Source organism: Paramisgurnus dabryanus, chromosome 24 (assembly GCF_030506205.2).
Source record: "Paramisgurnus dabryanus chromosome 24, PD_genome_1.1, whole genome shotgun sequence".
Classification (NCBI taxonomy): Eukaryota; Metazoa; Chordata; class Actinopteri; order Cypriniformes; family Cobitidae; genus Paramisgurnus; species Paramisgurnus dabryanus.
This window is the reverse complement of record NC_133360.1, coordinates 13,296,076-13,315,576: the sequence shown is the minus strand read 5'-3', so window position 1 is coordinate 13,315,576 and position 19,501 is coordinate 13,296,076. Positions and strand designations below refer to the sequence as shown.

At 36.8% G+C, this 19,501-nt stretch overlaps 2 protein-coding genes and 1 long non-coding RNA gene across 3 annotated transcripts; all 3 read right to left on the bottom strand.

Moving 5' to 3' along the window:
• Positions 1-1,712: 1,712 nt before the first annotated feature.
• On the bottom strand, positions 1,713-3,313 carry LOC135721166 (chymase-like). Its single transcript, XM_065243354.2, has 5 exons — positions 3,259-3,313; positions 2,909-3,065; positions 2,431-2,554; positions 2,082-2,300; positions 1,713-1,958 (listed from the first exon to the last, which is right to left on the bottom strand). The coding sequence occupies exons 1-5, from the start codon at positions 3,311-3,313 to the stop codon at positions 1,806-1,808; spliced, it is 708 nt and encodes a 235-aa protein (XP_065099426.1). The 3' UTR covers positions 1,713-1,805.
• Positions 3,314-7,694: 4,381 nt separating this feature from the next.
• LOC135721760 (mast cell protease 2-like) lies at positions 7,695-10,942 on the bottom strand. The gene is made up of 5 exons (XM_065244213.1): positions 10,827-10,942; positions 10,464-10,620; positions 9,067-9,187; positions 8,709-8,936; positions 7,695-8,587 (listed from the first exon to the last, which is right to left on the bottom strand). Exons 1-5 carry the CDS (start codon positions 10,879-10,881, stop codon positions 8,435-8,437), a joined length of 714 nt encoding a protein of 237 aa, XP_065100285.1. The 5' UTR covers positions 10,882-10,942; the 3' UTR covers positions 7,695-8,434.
• A 6,117-nt stretch (positions 10,943-17,059) lies between these two features.
• LOC135728134 (uncharacterized) lies at positions 17,060-18,524 on the bottom strand. The gene is made up of 2 exons (XR_010525414.1): positions 18,258-18,524; positions 17,060-17,800 (listed from the first exon to the last, which is right to left on the bottom strand). It is a non-coding gene; the product is annotated as an uncharacterized lncRNA (long non-coding RNA).
• Positions 18,525-19,501: the final 977 nt, after the last annotated feature.

Below are 19,501 nucleotides of genomic sequence, written 5' to 3'. Positions count from 1 at the left end.
ACTGTAGTTTTTATCACGCTGATGTAAATTCAAGTGTTTGTTTATAAATAAGTTTGTTTTTAGTTCTTTATTTAATGCTATAGAAACGGTGGTGTGACGTCATGACTGACAGCTTTACTTTACAACAGCAGAAGACCCCACTGTGTACCGCTCATCTCCACTACAAATAGGAAAAAGAGGCTACAATTTGCACAAGCTTACCAAAATGAGAACATGGATCCATCATGCCTTGTCACCACTGTGCAGGCTGGTGGTGGTCGTGTAATTGTGTGGGGGATGTTTTCTTGGCACACTTTAGGCCCCTTAGTGCCAATTGGGCATCATTTAAATGTCACGGCCTACCTGAGCATTGTTTCTGACCATGTCAATCCCTTTATGACCACCGTGTACCCATCCTCTGATGGCTATTTCCAGCAGTATAATGCACCTTGTCAAAAAGCACGAATCATTTCAAATTGGTTTCTTGAACATGACAATGAGTTCACTGTACTAAAATCAAAAATGAGCATAGCGAAGGCCAGTCAACAACACGAAAATACTCAGCATAAAACCCTTAACAATGTCAACTGCACATGTAACAGTCCTTGCAACACCAGCTCAACCAAATAGTGCCAAAGCACATACTGTAGAAAACATCAGAGCGTTAAGTCAATGATTACAATGAAATTCATTACATATGTAAAAGAAAACACAGCATAAGCATACAACGCAACATATGTGACCCTGGCCCACAAAACCGTCGTAAGTCGCATAGGCATCACTTAATTTTAACATTTTAACACCGACACCTAAGAGAGATTGTTCTGACCTTTGCTGTTGTCACCATTTATGTTAAGACTTATATGCAACATTTAATGTGATAATAAGCCGGTCTGCATGGTTAAAAACAGATTCACCTTATTTCCTCCTATTCTAAGGGTTATGAGAAACTGTCTGCTGTTATTAGTGTAGTCTGATATGAAGTCATTACCTGGGGTGCAGGAGTGCAGCAGTAGCAGTGTAGTTATAAACCAAAAGATGCTCATTGTAGTCACTGTTCAGTCAAGCGATGTGTGAAGCACGTGTGTTTAATCTCATAGATCTTTATTAACTGATTGAATCGAAGTGTTTTTTCTGTCCTTATGTGACTGCAGTGGAGTAAAATGATATTAAAATAGGATAAGTCAAGATCTGATGAGATGTGCCACTTGTGTTATTTGTCTTTAAAGGGCGTCTCTGTGGAAAACCATACAAATATTCTGCCTTTTTTGTGCAGTTTTTTAATTCTGCATTTTTATTGAGAAATTGTTAATGCTTGACTTTTTTCTCAGATCTTCTTTATAATAAAAACCTTTTTTTCAGTCTATAATGCCGAACATGCTGCTAGTTTAGAGGTGGAATCTAAACTTTGTGATGTAAACAGCTTTGCTTCATGGCAGTGATGGTGAGGTCTGTATTTGCTGGTAGCATTAAATCAATCGAAATTTATTAGGTCAATTTATTTTTATAGCTAAAAGTGCTTGCTCAGTATTGTAAAATAACTGGTTTTACTGAACAGATCCTGAATTATTTACCTTGTTTATCTCTAGTTATTTTAATCAGTGGTATAAACTTTCACCAGAAGGTGGCCTGCTGTGAACATATGTATTACAGCTAGATCATGTACTGTACTGTAGGTTGTAGTTGCAGAAATAATTTTAACAGACTCGTGAAGTGATAAAGATTTGCCTTTATTTTGATCTGGTACATTAAATTGCAGACGAAGAGCTTTCATAAATCAAACATGTTGAATTTGTCCAGCTTTGCCTTCAATGGTTTGTGATGCATTAAAGAGTTGGATTCATAATTTTATGAATCCATGGAAGGTAGTAAGAAATGTTAGCATACATTGTAAGGTAGTTTGTAAACTCATTCATTATGTAGTAAGACACAATGCCCTGTGGGACATTTCCACAAATAAGTGGACCGCCAGAGTCTCCCTATGAATGAAATTATGGTTGAGTTAGCCATAAATTATACCATTAAAATACAATAACATTAAAAACATTATATGTTTCCATTTAACAGAACAAGTAAAAGGTGAAAACTTATTAAATAAATACCAGTGCTGGCCCGACTTCATCCTGAGTGCATAAATTGTGACGTATGGCACAATATTTAGAGCGTAAAAGAGTCAAGTTCACTTCTTTCAGGACTCTTGATGGAAACTTCCCATTGTATTCTTGTAAGCCCCAACCCATGACCATGCAGTTACTTGAGATTTTATTTTTTGGCAGGGCAATGATATTCACAGTCTTGTTCAGAGTTCCTGGTTTTTTAAGCTAAATGGGAAGACATGTAAAGCTGCTTGATTAGATGCCTCGTGTGTTTTATTAAAAAAGGTTATGAATTGCACACACTAATGCTAAATGCTACTTGCTGCGAAAATAAAACTTGTAGACAACGTCAAACCTTTAGTAGCATGATGTCATCATTCATTTTCTTGGAATCAAATTTTGGATGTGGAATGGCATCGACCTTTATACCCTCAGGTAAATGATTCGTGTCATTGACACCCAAATACACCATCAGATGACTAAAGCAAACAAAAATGTAAAACAAATGCCACTATTAAAACCCAAAATAAAAGATTTACACAATAGGTTCATCAGCAACTCAATAAGTGTACAAGTGTATATTCCAGGCAATAAAGGATTTTAACTATAGTATATTGTTAAATATACTTAAAAAAAAAACTTTCGACAAACACAATCTCTCTCTCTCACCCTCTCTGAATAATTAAAATAATTAAAATAATTAATTTAATTAAATGTAATTTCATGCCCTACCTTATGTCTTTCTGTACCCGATTTAAAGTAGCCAGATCCACGTGCCATAACTGACGAAAATAGCTGTCATTTTTACCCATTCGATTAAAAATTGTACTCACTCTCTTTTGCAGTGGGCAGCTGTCAACACAAAATCTTCTCTTATCAAAAATCCACCACATGCTTTATGTGTTTGTTTGTCACGAATGTAGACCATGTATGGGCGGCTGTGTGGAATGTACTCCTTACCGCCAACAATACCATGATCCATCCCAACACCTAAAGAGAGAATGACAAAACCTGGTGATGTTTTTATTTATGTTAATACAAGCAACATGTCACAATAAGTCCGCTTGCATAGTGAAAAACACATTCACTGTATTTCCTCCTATTGTAGGAACTTTTTAAACTATTTAAATGTTTATGAAAATCAGTCTACTGTTATTAGTGTAGTCTGATATGAAGTCATTACCTGGGGTGCAGGAGTGCAGCAGTAGCAGTGTAGTTATAAACCAAGAGATGCTCATTGTAGTCACTGTTCAGTCCAGCGATGTGTGAAGCACAGTGAAGTCGTCTTCTGATTTAAATACAGAGTCAAGGGACTCGTGCCAACAAGATGAAATCAGAAATTTAACCATGTACTGGATTCAGATCAGTTTGTCTAATTTAACATCTCTAAAAACTGCTGAATATAATTTTTTGCTGATTTATCGTAACATAACCACAACTTGGTGATAAGAGGGATCTCTGTAAAAGGGAAATCTATAAGATCTAACTTTGTGTGCGTGCATGCGTGCATCTGTGTTGGAGGGCTAGTCTAGGCCCTAAAAAAACATTTGGTATTTTTTGGTTCATGTAGCCCACCACTATGATCCAATATCAGTCTGGTTGGAATATGCATACACAGTTGACCAAAATAAACACCCCAAACACTGTTTATGTGTGTATACATTCTGTACAAAGTTTAAGCATGCTCATGCAATATCTGAGTAAGAGCTGAACCGATTCAAATGAGAACACTGTATGTTTATAAACTGCTGGTTTTGAGATCCCTTTCAATACGTTTCACTTTGCATTGCATCAGTAGCTAACACTACGGCGTAAACTCCTATTTACTCTGCTATTGAAGCCTATTGGTTAACTCTGGTCTGTGAAATTTACAGGCTAATAGCGTCGAGCATGCCAGAAAGGGCGGAGCTTATGCTAAAAAAAAGCAGCGGAGCCACAATCCGGAACGGCGGTCTGACGAAGAGCTCATGCCATCAAACGTGTCCAGTTTACCTGCAAACACCCTCGAAGATCCAGTGTGTTTTAGTACCCGAGGGCGCTGTAAACAAAGTCAGGACTGCCCACACCCAAAAAGTCACAAAAAGTGACTTTGGGTGGTTCGAAAGCGCTGTCTGTAAGGGGGTCCACTCATCTGTTCCTTTTGGGCACAGAGCTCGGTTTTGTATGCAGGAGGAAAGTGGTGACCATGGATGCGTCGATGATGGGATGGGGTGTACACTGCAACAGTGAGTCAGCCTTTGGTATGTGGAACGCTCACCTGTCTCGGCTACATATCAACCATCTCAAAATGGTTGGTTCGGCACTTCTGGCCGAAGATCCAGCACCATCAAGTCCTGGTTCGGTTAGACAGCATGACGGTGGCACGCCTTCTGTATGCATTTCCCCCTGTAGCCCCTCTTGCACAGGTTCTCAGGAGGGTCAGAGAAGACAGATGTGCAGTGCTGCTGATTGCTGATCTGACCCAGATGCTAAAGTCAGCAATGTGGCGGATGCTGCTAAGGAAAGACCACCTAGTTTGGGGGAGAGGAATGGTTTGGCATCCTCAGCTGGAACTGTGGAGCCTGCATGTATGGCCCCTCGATGACAGCCTTAGCGTATATCGAGAAGGTTTTATGAAAAATAACAGATGCTAGGGCCCCTTTTACAAAGCGCCTATACAGACAAAAGTGGTTGATCTTCAGTGACTGGTGCACTGCTAAGAGCTTTGACACCCTGAGCTGTGACTTTTTCCTTCCTGCAGGAATTACTGAATGGCTACCACCAAGGGCGTAGGTTTGATTCTGGCATTGGTGGGGACATAAATAAAATGGTTGAATTGCAAAAACTGTTTATCACCGTTTACTTGACACAAACAACAGACAACTCAGTATGCACTTTACTCAGTAACATCTGACTCGCCACCCCCGGCCATCCCAAATTTATAATAAACAATTGGTTATGTCCTAGAGCCTAATAAACAGTAACTGTTTAAGTCTTTGTCAAAAAAAAAAAGAAAATCACATTGTAAGATATAACCATATTTACTTTATAACAATGAAGAATATGCAATTAATATTTAATTCTTAATTTAATTTTGCCAAAAAAATCCCAGTGTTGAAGTTGGTACGTATATCATGCTGTTTCCTGAACAACGTTTATTAACGTTTCTGTAGTTCACATTAAATCTTCTTTTCATTAACAGACAGTTAATGGGTGTGAAAACAAATAATTTTAAGTTTAAAATGCAACCTTTCATTATGTCTACATCTGTGCAAGTAATGACCAAAGTGCAGTAAAGTATTCAGCAATCATGACATGAATTCATGTTTTTACCATGTTGGGGTTATTTTCTTTCATGGATTAGGGACCCCCTAAATAACCTTGCTACCCCATTTATAAAAGGTTGACAAAAGTTTGCAACTCCTCAGGTTAACATGGGATTGTCGTGTATTGGTGAAAACACTGTCCTTGAATCATTATGTGACACAACTTGTTCTGTATTTTGTGCATGAAACAGTTACAGTGGGTATAATAATACTTTCTTCCTCACGTAGCGAGTAAAGACAAGCCCATAAAGTGATGTGATTTAGAGAGGCGGGACTCAAGAAATGCTAATCCAATCATATTAGCAATGTGATTAGAGAGGCGGGACTAAAGAAATGCAAAGCCAATCATATTAGCGATGTGAGTTACGGAGGCGGGCATTGCAGAGAACGAAAGCTGTTAACCGTTTGTGTACCACATTGAGCGTCATTTTTACAGAACGGGATTGCAAAAGGTTTCTAATCTCATTTAAATGATTCCTGAAAAAATATATAATAAGTTAAAAATAGAAAACACAAGAATAAGAAGGACATTAGTGGTTATATATAAATAAAGATTAATTGTTTGGTCGAAATTATTGCTAGGGACAATTCAGTCTTCCCTGAATATTGCTAGGGACATGTCCCTAGCGTCCCACCCTAAATCTACGCCCATGGCTACCACACTTCCTCCAAGCTCAAAGTTTACGTGACGACCATAGCAGAAAATTATGCTCCTATTGCCAGCCAATCCTTGGGGAAACACAACTTTGTTATTAAATTTCTCAGAGGCATGAGGAGGCTAAAACCTCTCTGACAGTGCACAGTCCCATCATGGTCATGAGAGCTCTGCGCTCGAGTAGATGGACTTGCTATCCCTCTTGTTCAAAACCGCTCTGCTTCTGGTGTTGGCATTGGTTAAACGGGTTGGCACTTTGCATGGCTTTATTGTAGACCCTTCATGTCTGGAACTTTGTCCTAATGACAGCAAGGCGGTCCTTAGGCCAAGGGTGGGATACGTTCCTAAAGTCCTCACAACACTGTTTAGGGTACAAGTGGTTTCGCTGCTCACTCTCCCCTTGGTAGTGGCAAACAGTCAACAAGCCCTGTCAGAGCTCTTTGAGTTTATACAAATCGTTATGCCTCTTTTAGAAAGTCATATTAGCTGTTAGTGAGATTTGTAGATCGGTCAATCTCTGAGCAGAGGCTATCCAAATAGATCGTTGAGGCCATTACATTGGCATACACTTCCTTAGACGTGCAGTGCCGTTGGTGGTTAAGGCCCACTTGACGTGAGGTATGGCTTTCACTTAGGCATGGTCTACAGAGGCTTCTAATGCAGAAATTTGTGCGGTGGCCTGTTGGTCCTAATGGTCCACATTTGTTCAATTCTATAGTTTGGACTTTTCTGCCTTGCAACGCAGGTTCTGTTGGTTTAATTGGGAGTTAGCTGCATGTATTGTTATGTATCCTAGACAGATGTCTCGTGTCTTACAATCCCGAGCTCCGAAGTTCCAAACTTGCACAAAAGGACTTTGTCTCACGTTTCTGCATATGTCACCGAACAAGTAGCAGTGTAAATCCAGCGTAAAGCCTCCTTAGATGTTGTTTTACTGTAATTTAGGGGTTTTCAGTACACAGAAAGCATCGAGTCACAACATTAAATCCCGCTTCATTTCACACTGCATGCGTTGGGCACTGCAATGCTTGGTTAACCCCGCAAAAGCAGGGGTAACCTTGCTTCAGAGAAGGGTTTCATAACCTAGGTTAATTTCGGAGATAGCCTGACTTCTGTGTGAAACGCTTCTTAACCCAAAGTTAAAAGCAGTGTTTAAAATGAAGATAACTCTGGGTAAAGTGCAGCATGAAAAGCCTTTTCATGTGGTTTGATTGTCAGAAAAAAATGGCGAATAGGGTTGGTGGTGCATGATAATGACTTTATGATTGGTTAGGTCACCTGTCAATCAAACTTCAGCAAAGGGTATCAAAGATATTGATAGTTTGTGCTGTTTCAGTTATTTTAAACAGTGGTATTTCACCACAAGGGGGCAGTGGTGCACTGTAAAAAATACTTAGCTGCCTTAAAATTTTTGGATGAATCAACTCGGATTTACAAGTCATTTCAACTTACTATTATTTATCTTGACTAGAGATGAGTTGTTATAACTACAGGTGAGTTGTTATAACTTATAAAATTAAGTTGACTATTCTCAACTATATTTTATAAGTTGTGACAGCTCATCTCTGTTGACATGACTTGTAAATCTGAGTTGATTTAACAAAAAATGTTAAGGCAGCAAAGTATTTTTTACAGTGTGACCTGCTGTAACATGAAGGTTTGTAATAGAACTAAAGCCCAAGTTATAGTGGTGCGTAAGGTCTATGCCGTAGCTACGCTGTAGGTTATCAGTAGCTTGTGCATAGCTCTGCGTAGCCTGACGTGCGAAATTTTAACAGCGCATCAGTTCTACACAGGCCAAAAGCGCTGTGATTAATCCACTAGAACTCCTCCCGTCAGGTAAAAAAAGTAAAAAACGAGTAGCATACGCCATCGCGGCTATGCCTTAAGCTGCATTCAGGCTAGCAGTGACTAGCAGTAGCAGAGCGACGCAATCTCATTGATTTCAATGAAAGCTTGGCGACTTCCGGCGACACGTGCAACAATAACCGTTGGCGACTGTAGTTGAGAAATTTTTAACTTTATGCAAATTATGAGCGACTTTTGGGAGCGACTTCCAATTATAATGAAGCAATGGAGTTCACATCATCCGCCTCTCGTCAGTTACTGGAGTGGACGTTACTCATTTGTTTATGACAAACAGATATAGAAACGCCTCTTTTGAAAGAGACGAGCGACACACAGCGACAAAGTCGCTTATAATGTGAATGTACCTTTAGGACGGACGCACAACTATAATAAGCCCTTGTTGCTGCAGAAATAATTTTTACAGACTTATGAAGAGATATGGGTTTATTTTAATTGAGCCTTTATTTGAATTCAATTGCAGATTAAGAGCTTTCTTCTTAAATCAAACATGTTAAGTTTTTCCAGCTTTGCCTTCCATGGTTCATGGTGCATTAAAGAATTTCATTCATGATTTTATGAATCCATGGAAGGTAGTGAGAGATTTTAGTATACATTGTAAGGTAGATTGTAGACTCATCAGTTATGTAGTAAGACACGATGCCCTGTGGGACATTTTCACAAATAAGTGGACCACCAGAGTCTCCCTGTAATGGAAATTGTGGTTTAATTAGAAATAAATATACCATTAAAATACAATAACAATATAATAATTAACTGTTTCTATTTAAAGAGTAGATGAAGGTTGAAAGCTTATGAAATAAATACCCGTGCTGGCCCGACTTCTTCCTTAGTACATATAGTGTGAGGTGTGGCACAATTTTCAGAGTCTAAAAGAGTCAAGTTCACTTCTTTCAGGACACTTGATGGAGAGTTCTCATTGTATTCCTGCCATCCCCAACCCATGGCCATGCAGTTACTTGAGATTTCCTCTTGCATAGCTTTTGGCATGTCAATGATATTCACAGTCTTGTTCAAAGTTGCGTTTCTTTTAAGCTAAATGGGAAGACATGCAATGTTCTTGCTTAAGTAGATTCCTCATATAATTGTTAATAAAGTATACATTCAAATGCATATTAAAAATGATTAGTTGCTGCTAAAATAAATTCTGTAGACAAAGACAAACCTTTAATAGCATGATGTCATCACCTGGCTTGTTCACAAAACCTTTATGTGGAAAGACATCGACCTCTATGCCCTCAGGTAAATGGTCTGTGTCATTAACACCCAAATACACCCTGAGGTGACTAGAGCAAAGAAAATAAAGTGTTAAAAAATGCCACTATTTCAACCCTAGAAAAGATTTACACAATTTGTTTAAAGCGTAACTAAACCCCTGTTCAGAGCCTGACTCCGCCCACTGGCAATATTTGAAAAATGCAAGAAAATTGGGAAGATCCCAACGGAGATAGAGGGGACGAACTAAGCTGTACCAAGTGTGTGGTGAGATCGTAACAAGGGCGTGGTGAGCTTGAACCTGCTTACGTTACGAGTTCTTTTTTGGACCCAACATCCAATAGGAAAATTCAACTGCAGTAGCCACCGTTCAACCTGAAGAGGGCAGCACTCAGATGTTTTTATACCATATATTATAGTATTGGAACACTTTATATACAAATGTCAAAAAACTTACTCAAATCAATGAACAGCACTAATAAAGCATCATTCTTACAGATCATTAACTAAAAAAAGTTAGTTAAGGGTTTAGTTACTCTTTAACAGTGATTTGGTTGCACCATCCATATACAGTTGTGGTCATAAGTGCAGAATCTGGAAAATGTTGAAAATGTAAGAGTATAAGAGTACAACCCCAAATCAGAAAAAGTTGGGACACTGTAGAAATTGTGAGTAAAAAAAGGAATGGAATAATTACAAATCTCATAAACTTAAATTTTATTCACAATAGAATATAGATAACATATCAAATGTAGAAAGTGAGACATTTTGAAATGTCATGCCAAATATTGGCTCATTTTGGATTTCATGAGAGCTACACATTCCAAAAAACGTTGGGACAGGTAGAAATAAGAGGCTGAGGTAGGAACACGGATATAATTCGAGACACTCGAATTATAAACTCTCTTTTTCAGAGTACTTACTTTTACTTATGTATTGGTATATAAAGACAGTTTAAACAAATTTGGGAAAAAGTTTTTTAGACAATTCCTGCCTATCCTGCCTTTAATGTCATGTAAACACACTGCTTTTTCAGATAAATAAAAATAAAGTTTTTTAACTGTTGCATAAACTTCTTAAGCAACTCTCACAATACATTTCTGAACATCTTTTTGTATCCATGTAAAAAGTTGAAGTTGCTTATCATGCACCTCAATAATCTACTTTCAGTTTTATTCTAAGTTCTTAGATATGTTTGATAGAAGAATATCTATCAAGAATATATCAAATATAAGAGAAACTAAAAAAAATTTTTGGGTATTTTGGGTTTTTGATTGTAGTAATTTCCCGAAGAAGTTATTTTACATAACAAATATTGTCAAAGGTCACCTATGTAATTTTACTCACTTTCTTTTGCAGTGGGCAGCCGTCATCACAAAATCTTCTCTTACCAAAAATCCACCACATGCTGCTTGTGTTTGTGTGTCACGAATGTAGACCATGTATGGGCGGCTGTGTGGAATGGACACATTACCGCCAACAATACCATGATCCATGCCGACACCTGAAGAGATATTGACAAAACCTCTGGTGATGTTTCTATTTGTGTTAATATATGAGAATAATATAAAATAAATGTGATAATAAGACCATTTGCATGGGGAAATAAACAGATTCACTGCATTTCCTCCAATTTTAAGAACTTATTATTAAACTTTTATGAGAAACTGTCTCTACTGTTATTAGTGTGGTGTGATATGAAGTCATTACCTGGGGTGCAGGAGTGCAGCAGTAGCAGTGTAGTTATAAACCAAAAGATGCTCATTGTAGTCACTGTTCAGTCACGCGATGTGTGAAGCACAGTGAAGTTGTCTTCTGTGTTAAATACTGAGCCAAGGGACTCAGACCAGTAAGAAAAAAAGAAAGAAAATGTACAATACACTGATCATATGTTTATCTATACATCAGCACTTGAAAGGAAGTGTGCATCATAACCACACTTCAGTAATAAGACCAAAAAACAAGCCTGCAAAAAATGTGTGCATTTTCATATAAAGCTCTTAATAATTACTCTAGATCAAGCTTTTTATTAGTTTATACTGTATGCATCTGTGTGTAGTTGTCTGGAGCTAGGCATCATCCTATTATGCAGTCACATTATTCAGATTTTCATATCACTTAAAACTAAAGTTTTACAAAGACTTCTTTTTTATGAAATCTTTCTGTATAAATCATGTAAAATTACCTAAAATGTCAAATTAGTTAAGCCTACACTATAAAAATATATATTGCGCTGCACAATTAAATAATGGCAACAGTTCACAATAGGTGAACTTCTTTTTAGCACATTATTGCATAAAATGAAAATGATAAGCAAGTAAGAAGATACTGATCTCAGTACTGGCATTAGCCTAGCTATCGCTCATTGAGTGATTAACACACGTGATGACTCACAAACCCTTTGCAAGCACTAACCACAGAAGTCAAAAATCTAACAGAAGCTCTTTTAAATCTCAAAAATAAATGAACATTAAACACTAACAAATCTGAAAAACATCAAATAACACTAACATTCAAAAACTACTTTCCAAATGCAGTCTCATGCAAAGCACTGCTTAGTTATGTCAACAAAAATCATTCATGTAGTCCCAAAACAAAATTATTAAGTTAATTTCATTTTTAAAACAACAACAAAATAAGACGACTTCATTCTACACAAATTTTTATTTAATTATTTTAATTCCAATTTTGGTACAATCCTCATTTCAATTCATTAAAAGTGTAAAGTTGCTCAAGTGCATCTGTACTTTATCAGCTTTTTACTTCACAAATTGTTTTTTTTACCTCCAAAACAATGGTTCATTTTTTATCCTTTGTCTTTTGGTAAATGAGTAGGCTTCAGTGTAGATACTATAGATTACAAGTGAAATAATTTACCATTGAATGTAACTTATCTCCAAACATTTTGTTTAATTAGAAATTCTATTTAAACATCTTTTGTGTTTTTCAGTATATTCCCATAAAAGGTTTGAACTTTATTATTACATCTGCACGAATGCGCCCCCCATTATAGTTTAGAGTGGATCATTCCATGCATTACCGGCGCAAATACGCGCGAAGTCACTGTCAACAAGTTTTAGCGAGCAGAGCTGCAGGCAGCAGCGAGTGAGTATAATACATTAAAAGAGCGAAGCTGCAAGGAAATAAACTAACAGTGAAACGTAGCTACACCAATGGAGCAGAAAAAATGCCAAAGTGTTTAGCTAGTCTCCACGCAAACACCACTACGGTCTGTGGTGCTCTCAGCAACCTCTTTTCCGTCAGACACAACTCTCTCTCAGCCACGGACACTGATTGTGTGCCGGTGAGTATGCTCTGCAAATAATACAGGTTCTACAGTTTGTATAATATAAGCGTGTAATCTCAGGTACAGTAGCCTTTAGGTAAGCTTTAGTCCGCCGAAATGTCTGCCCAGCGCCACTAAAGATTGGAAATCATTCCCCAATCTGCACACGAATTCGTTATCGCTTTAGTCTCATTTAAATCTCATATGTAAATGGTTGCATGCTTTGGCTTTGCCCTGTATTTTACTAGCGAACGTCAAAGTACAAGATGTGTACATTAACTGATAGATGTATAGTTCATTGATATAAAAACTGTTTACATAAGGTAATGCAGAAGCAATACATGACGCTTTACCATCCACTGTATAAAGTCAAATTTCATCCCTTGTTTATCTTATCTCGAGTTCTTAACACCTATGATTGCATTATTTTAAAACCATATGTTTCTTCTCATCATATTATGTTCATTTGAATACAAAGTATTTTATTAAATATATTGTGGATGCAATGTGGCATTAAATGAAAATTAAAGAAATGTTTTACACATCTTTTTACCATGTAGTACTGCGGTTAGTATAGAATCCAATCATATTATTCAAACAATATCTATCTATCTATCTATCTATCTATCTATCTATCTATCTATCTATCTATCTATCTATCTATCTATCTATCTATCTATCTATCTATCTATCTATCTATCTATCTATCTATCTATCTATCTATCTCTCAACCTCATTGGGGGCTAAAATGTATGTAACCTTGAGAAAAAAGAGATAGAGATAGCGATGAGAAAGAGATAGAAAAATACAGTAAAGGGTGCATAGATAGGGCCCCGACACATGGTTTTGCCTTGAGCCAAATCACTAAATCCGCCCCTGACGATGCACTTAAGAATTATCTTCGATGATTTTCAAGTGCTACTTAAGTTACGAAGCTTTTGGGAAATGGCCCGTAATTCTAAGATGATTCGTACGATCGTTTTTACGATATACTTAGCCTTACGATGCTTTTGGGAAACCCGGCCCAGATCAATAAGTATCATAATCTGTTACTTCTGTTGTATTATGGTGATTAATTATCTGGCATTTCAGCATCTTGTCGTCTGATTCTCTTGTATTATGATGCTTTTCTGTCCTGCTTGATGTAGCATTGAAGCTGTACCATGCTAAGTGTAACATCCAGGCTGAGGTGGAGGAGATGCAGGATAAGCATCAAACTTTGATATCTGTGAAGACTGTCTCAGTATTTCAGCTCTTTAAGGATTTGTCAGTGCGCTGCCAACTTATCACCATCCAACACCCAAAACTACCTTAATTTATATTAACAGGTGTTTCTACTTAATCCATAGCGCCCTCCGGTGGTGCAATAAAAAACTACATCTTGGCTCCAACATTAAATCGCAGCAATTTAGTGTTTTTTTTCAACCTTGTTGTTTTACTCAGGTCCTAAGATATTTCGCTGTCAGGTTGATTCAACTGTTTAAAATAGTTTTTTTAATAATCTTATTTAAAGCTGTTAAGTGTCATTGTTTTTTTTAATACTTCTCTTAATATGCAAAGACAACTAATAAATTAATTTCCCTAACACAAGCCTTATATGACAGCATTCACTTAACCAATGGCCTGAGCTTGAGGCTGGATTATCTGTCTGACACGTGACACTGCAGCAGCATAGGCGGGTCCAGGCCCACATTGGCTAAAATAAGTTTTTTTATATATATATATATATATATATTCCACAACAACATATTAAATTAGGTTCTTATAGATTTTAAACGTTTCTTGTAAGATAATGTGTAAAACAATTGTTAATGTGGTAATAATATGTATTTATCAAAACGTGGCGCTCAGTAACGTCACTTTTCTAGCTGTCCAATCACAATGAAGGAGAGGCGGGACAAACAGTACATCGACCAACCGGAACATCTTTCAATTCAATTTTATTAATATAGCGCTTTTCACAATTTGGTAATTGTATCAAAGCAGCTTTACATAATAGATGTAGTGAAAAGCACAGAAAATCGACAGATAGCATAACATAATACACGATAGCACAAGCAGCTAAATTTGCTGCGGCTATAAATCAACATTATAAGCAAACGTATTACTAATGTTACGTATAGAAGTTAAGCCCAAAAAGGCTTTCCTCTACTATTGAACAAAAACATAAAATTTAATTAATTAATATTAATATATATAACACCACAATATGAATACGCTTTGATGAAAAAAATCAGTACTTCATCGGAGGTTTGTATAAAGCGCCCTCAAGATGGCATTTTTAGAACAGCGCCTGACGCGTTCAGCCTTTGGTGTTTAATTTAATAAGCGCCCCCAAGCGGCCATTTTAAGAACAACACCTGGCGTGATCCCCTTACGAAAATTAACCATGGTTTTACTACAGTTAAAACCAAAAACCATAGTTACTGTAGTAAAACCATAGTGTTAGGTAGGATTTAGACTTATAGGCTCTGGCTTGAAATGTATACAGTGAACACTCCTGTGTGTCGGTCAGAACACTTTAATGATGAGGAGACGGGAGCTTCTTTTTCAAAGTGTATTGAATCATATTTTATTAGTCATGTACTAACACTTGAACACCAAATCACCAACGATAAACCAGAAGGACAGGCAGGAGAAACTTAAGGTTAAACCACTGAGGTTCTCTCAGTATTCAACTATAGACCTTTTGCGTGTTTGCAAACAGAGATGACGTTTTTTGTGGGCGGAGCCCAACTGGTGGCAGAAAGTGAATGCTTCTCAATAGCTGTGTGAAGTGTTTTAGCATTAAACTGTGATTTTTAAGGATCCGGTGTTCTGTAGAAGTCTGTTTCCCCTATATTTCTCTTAAGTGTAATGTTTCTTATAACGTTTTCACCAAGTTACGTTTATTTTTTAAATAAATTAAAAGTTTTAATGGCTTGGCCACTGATATGCTTGCATGTATGTAATGTATATGTATTGTTCTTTATTGGTAAATCAATTATTTTTACAGTATGAATCTCTGAAGTACTTATAAGAGCAATACTATCATGTATTCTGTATAATATCATTTATTAAACATTTAATCATTTCCTGTTTTCAATTTCTTCCTTATATTTTTATCCTACGTGTTTGATCTAAAACTATTATGTTTACATACAAATTAATTTGTATAGGCCTGTTTATATATTATTAACACTTTACATCGTGTGTGTGTGTGTGTGTGTGTGTGCTTGCGTGCGTGCGTGCGTGCGTGCGTGCGTGCGTGCGTGCGTGCGTGCGTGTGTGTGTGTATATGTTTATTAGTAAACATCATAATTTAGAACAAACAGAAAGAAGACATAGGCTAAGATATATGGTAAAAAGAAGTAATAGAAAATGAAAAAAAAAAACGAAAACTTTAATAAATTGTAATATTATTGATATTATGAACTAATTAAAATCTTTAATCTTTCTAAATAAATTATAAACGTAACGTGATGAAAACGCTATAAGAAACACATAGAGGGATCAGACTTCGACAGAACACCGGATATCTTCTCTAATTATTTTCTATTCTAATAATTAAAAGATGTTCAGATGATTTCATCACTCCAGTCTGTCCGTTTGAGGGCTTTTATTGCAATCATAAACACCTACGTTTATCTTCAAATGGTGTCTTCGACGACGATATACTATAAAAATGAAGGTCATCTATTTTGGCATTCCTATTCTGACAATCAACAGCACAACAACACATTTTCTAGTGAGTTATATTGTTCGTTTCACTCGTGTCTCATTCATTTCCACTGTTTTTCTGCCACCACATGCGCGCGTGACGTAACTGTGACGTCGACTCGCAAAAGGTCTATTCACCTTATTCCGCCACGCCCCTTTTCAATTCTTCGCTCTTCCGCATTTTGTCAACCGACTTCCGCTGCTAATATGGCACAGTGCATTCGGGAGCTAGTTTGGTGGTTAAAAGATTGTTCGTAGTTCACTATAACTTTAGCTAAATGACAAATATCGCAACTGCTGTAAATGTTTTGAATTAGGAGCACGGAGAAAACTTGATACGACGCTCGGATAGTCTTATAATGTCCCATCAATCGTCTCGTGGTTAGAAGATATGAAGCAGCCGCGGCAAGTAACCTATGGGACATATTTTATTACCTCGTCGTGTCAGAAGGAGTTCATGGAGCAGCATTATTAAAGTAATTATGCTTACCAATATTTACACAGTGATTTCGTCTTTTTTTAAGCAAATGTGCAACTTAGCCAGTCCAATATCTATTTCGTTTTTATGTGGTAATGTACCATGATAGAATTCATTTGCAAACTTGCCAAAACTTATTCCTTCAAATCAGGAGACTTAAATCCTTTTAAGTGGAATCTACAAAGCTCACATATGGTTTAAGAAATTCCTTACAGATAATATCTGATCACACTGTAAAGGTTTATATAACTGCATGACAGGTAACATCTGATCACATTGTAAAGATTTAATATAACTGCACAATATCTGATCACATTGTAAAGGTTTTATATAAATGCATGACTGGTAACATCTGATCACATTGTAAATGTTTAATATAACTGCACAACATCTGATCACATTGTAAAGGTTTAATATAACTGCATGGCAGGTAATATCTGATCACATTATAAAGGTTTAATATAAATAATGCACAACAGATCACATTGTAAATGTTTAATATCACTGCATGACATCTGATAACAAACTGTATGAAGGTTTAATGTAACTTTACAACAGGTAAAATCAGGTCAAATTGTAAAGGTTTATAAAAATAACTATGGACTAAGAAACAACTAACTTTTCAGCAAGACCACCCTGCAATGAATTAAGACACAGCTTTATCAGAGTCATCAGGAGCTGATCCCAAGTGTTTATCTGGAAGCTGTATGTGTATGTACTGGTGATGTGCTTAGCGACTGAATGTAATGCATGCAATATCAACCCTGTGTAAAGCTGACAAAGATGGTTGTTTCTCAGCAGAGATATGTACTCTTGTGACACCTCAACACATGAAGCAGAAGCATTGAAGCAGTTTCTCAGACAGGGTTTACAGGACTAGGCCTTAATTATATTAGGACATTTTAGTTTTACAAACAAACCACATCTTGTGACAAAACAATGGCACTCATATATGTTGAGGTATGTCAGTACAAGGTGTTTTTAAATTATTGTAGCTCAAATAAGCATTTTAGCCTGGGACCGGCATAAGGCCTGTCCGGGAAACTGCAAGGTTGTTTTCCCATATCAGATGTAGGTTGCTTCAACGTTGAGTTGTGATTTTTAAAGTGTAGTTGTGTTCAGAGACGGATTGATCCTCCCATTGTGTTTCTGCATCACAGTTTAGGAACACGTTGATTGTATCATCTCAGTTGTCCATTGCATCACTAAACATCAATGCATCTGTGAAAATAATATAACCATAAACATTTTTATGTTAGTATTTAAAAGAAACTTGCATCATGAGAATTAATTTATAAATGACATCCATACTTAAACAGAACAGTGTGTGAGAGAGAGATGCATTAAAAAGAGACAGTAACATTATACACACAACCTCTAACTTCAATGTTAAATAATATGTCGTTTAATAGGTCATTATCATCAATATCTGAATGAGAAACCTCCTAGCATCTGAAATCTCTGTAACTTGTATGAATCACGTGAGCTACTGTAAGAATGTAATGTACTATAATATATTGCTGTCTTATCTTAAATATAAAAATACAGGTGGGCAATGAAAATCATTCAAAATAGTTGCATTTTATAAACTAACGTTACTGATCTTAAGTTTATTCTTAGAACGGACATCACAAATCTAACGTTAGGCGAAAGAGCACATTAAGCTAAGATAGCTTACCTGAAACTGACCACCTTTTCAACACCCGGCGTGGTTTAAAGTTACCGGAACATCGTAGTCGAACCATTACTTGGGATTAGGGTGTTCCTCAGTCGGCTCCCCGTCCATTAAAATTGGTAAGAAACAAACATAAAGGCGCTTGAGTGAGCTTTTTAAGTTTAACGCGTCGGCTTTAGCCACTGCCTCAGCTGCTCATCATATGCAGCCGGAAGTACGTTGACAAAATGAGCGCAATGGCGCCGCCCTTGTTGTCGTGGAAAATAAGGTGAATAATAGCAACCAAAGCACATAAGTGCTTAAGCGCCATCTAGCGGTCATTTTTAGAACAACGCTTGGCGTTAAATGTACTGTTTACTGCATATTAATTTTCCGTTTTGTTTTTACTTGTGTTTTGAATTAAATTGTGTTGTTTTTAGAAGTTAAAATCTCATAAAATGAACTATCCCTGATTTTTTTCTTGAAGTTTAGATGATGAAGATATATTGATAAAATATAGCTGTAGACAGCGATACGGGGCCAAGCAACAATGGTCCTGCAACACGCAACGAAGCTGAAAGGACATGCAATTGAAGAATGCAATGTAGCAGATATGTATGGGAACTATCAGCACACAGGACTCAGAGATGAGAATGAACATAATGAAAAAATAAAAATTTTGAAGTATAATATTTATGTGCATGTGGAAAGAAGGACCGATTAGTCCAATGCTGACCTAGAAAACAATTGAACCACTAAAGCATCATACATGTTACACATGAGACTTAAACCAAAAGAGCACAAACGAAATAATACCTGTTAAAATAATAAAGTAAAATACAAATAATGAATTGAAGCTTTTGACTCTAAAGTAAGAGACTTCAATTGCTGCCCTAGCCAGGATTTGAACCCATGATCTCCAGGTGTCATGCCTGTCACTCATCTGGTTGAGCTACAGGGGAGACATACATACAGACAGCTGCTTAAGTTAGATTGCTGAAGTGACAATGTGTATGTTCAAGTTTGGAGAGATTTTTCTCAAGAAGAGAATATTTTTTAAAACCCCTGTAGGTAGTCAAACCTGTTCGAACATTTGACTCTACATGACACAAATTTGTCAACCATTTTGATTGCCGCCGTATGGTGGATTTGAACCCGCAACCTCTGGATTTCATGCCCATCACGCATTTGGTTGAGCTACTGGGAAGGCATAGATTACCCCATCAAATATTCTCCATAGAAGTTTAGTTGATTAAATGGTTTAAAAG

Bases quoted from the DNA above. Each gene is read 5' to 3' on its own strand.
- LOC135721166 (XM_065243354.2), bottom strand. From the start codon at position 3,313: ATGAGCATCTCTTGGTTTATAACTACACTGCTACTGCTGCACTCCTGC. The intron at 2,555-2,908 runs GTGAGTACAATT...TGTTTGCTTTAG, and splicing joins GCTGCCCACTGCAAAAGAGA to TCATCTGATGGTGTATTTGG. The intron at 2,301-2,430 runs GTTTGACGTTGT...CTTCCCATTTAG, and splicing joins ATGACATCATGCTACTAAAG to CTTAAAAAACCAGGAACTCT.
- LOC135721760 (XM_065244213.1), bottom strand. From the start codon at position 10,881: ATGAGCATCTTTTGGTTTATAACTACACTGCTACTGCTGCACTCCTGC. The intron at 9,188-10,463 runs GTGAGTAAAATT...TCTTTGCTCTAG, and splicing joins GCTGCCCACTGCAAAAGAAA to TCACCTCAGGGTGTATTTGG. The intron at 8,937-9,066 runs GTTTGTCTTTGT...CTTCCCATTTAG, and splicing joins ATGACATCATGCTATTAAAG to CTTAAAAGAAACGCAACTTT.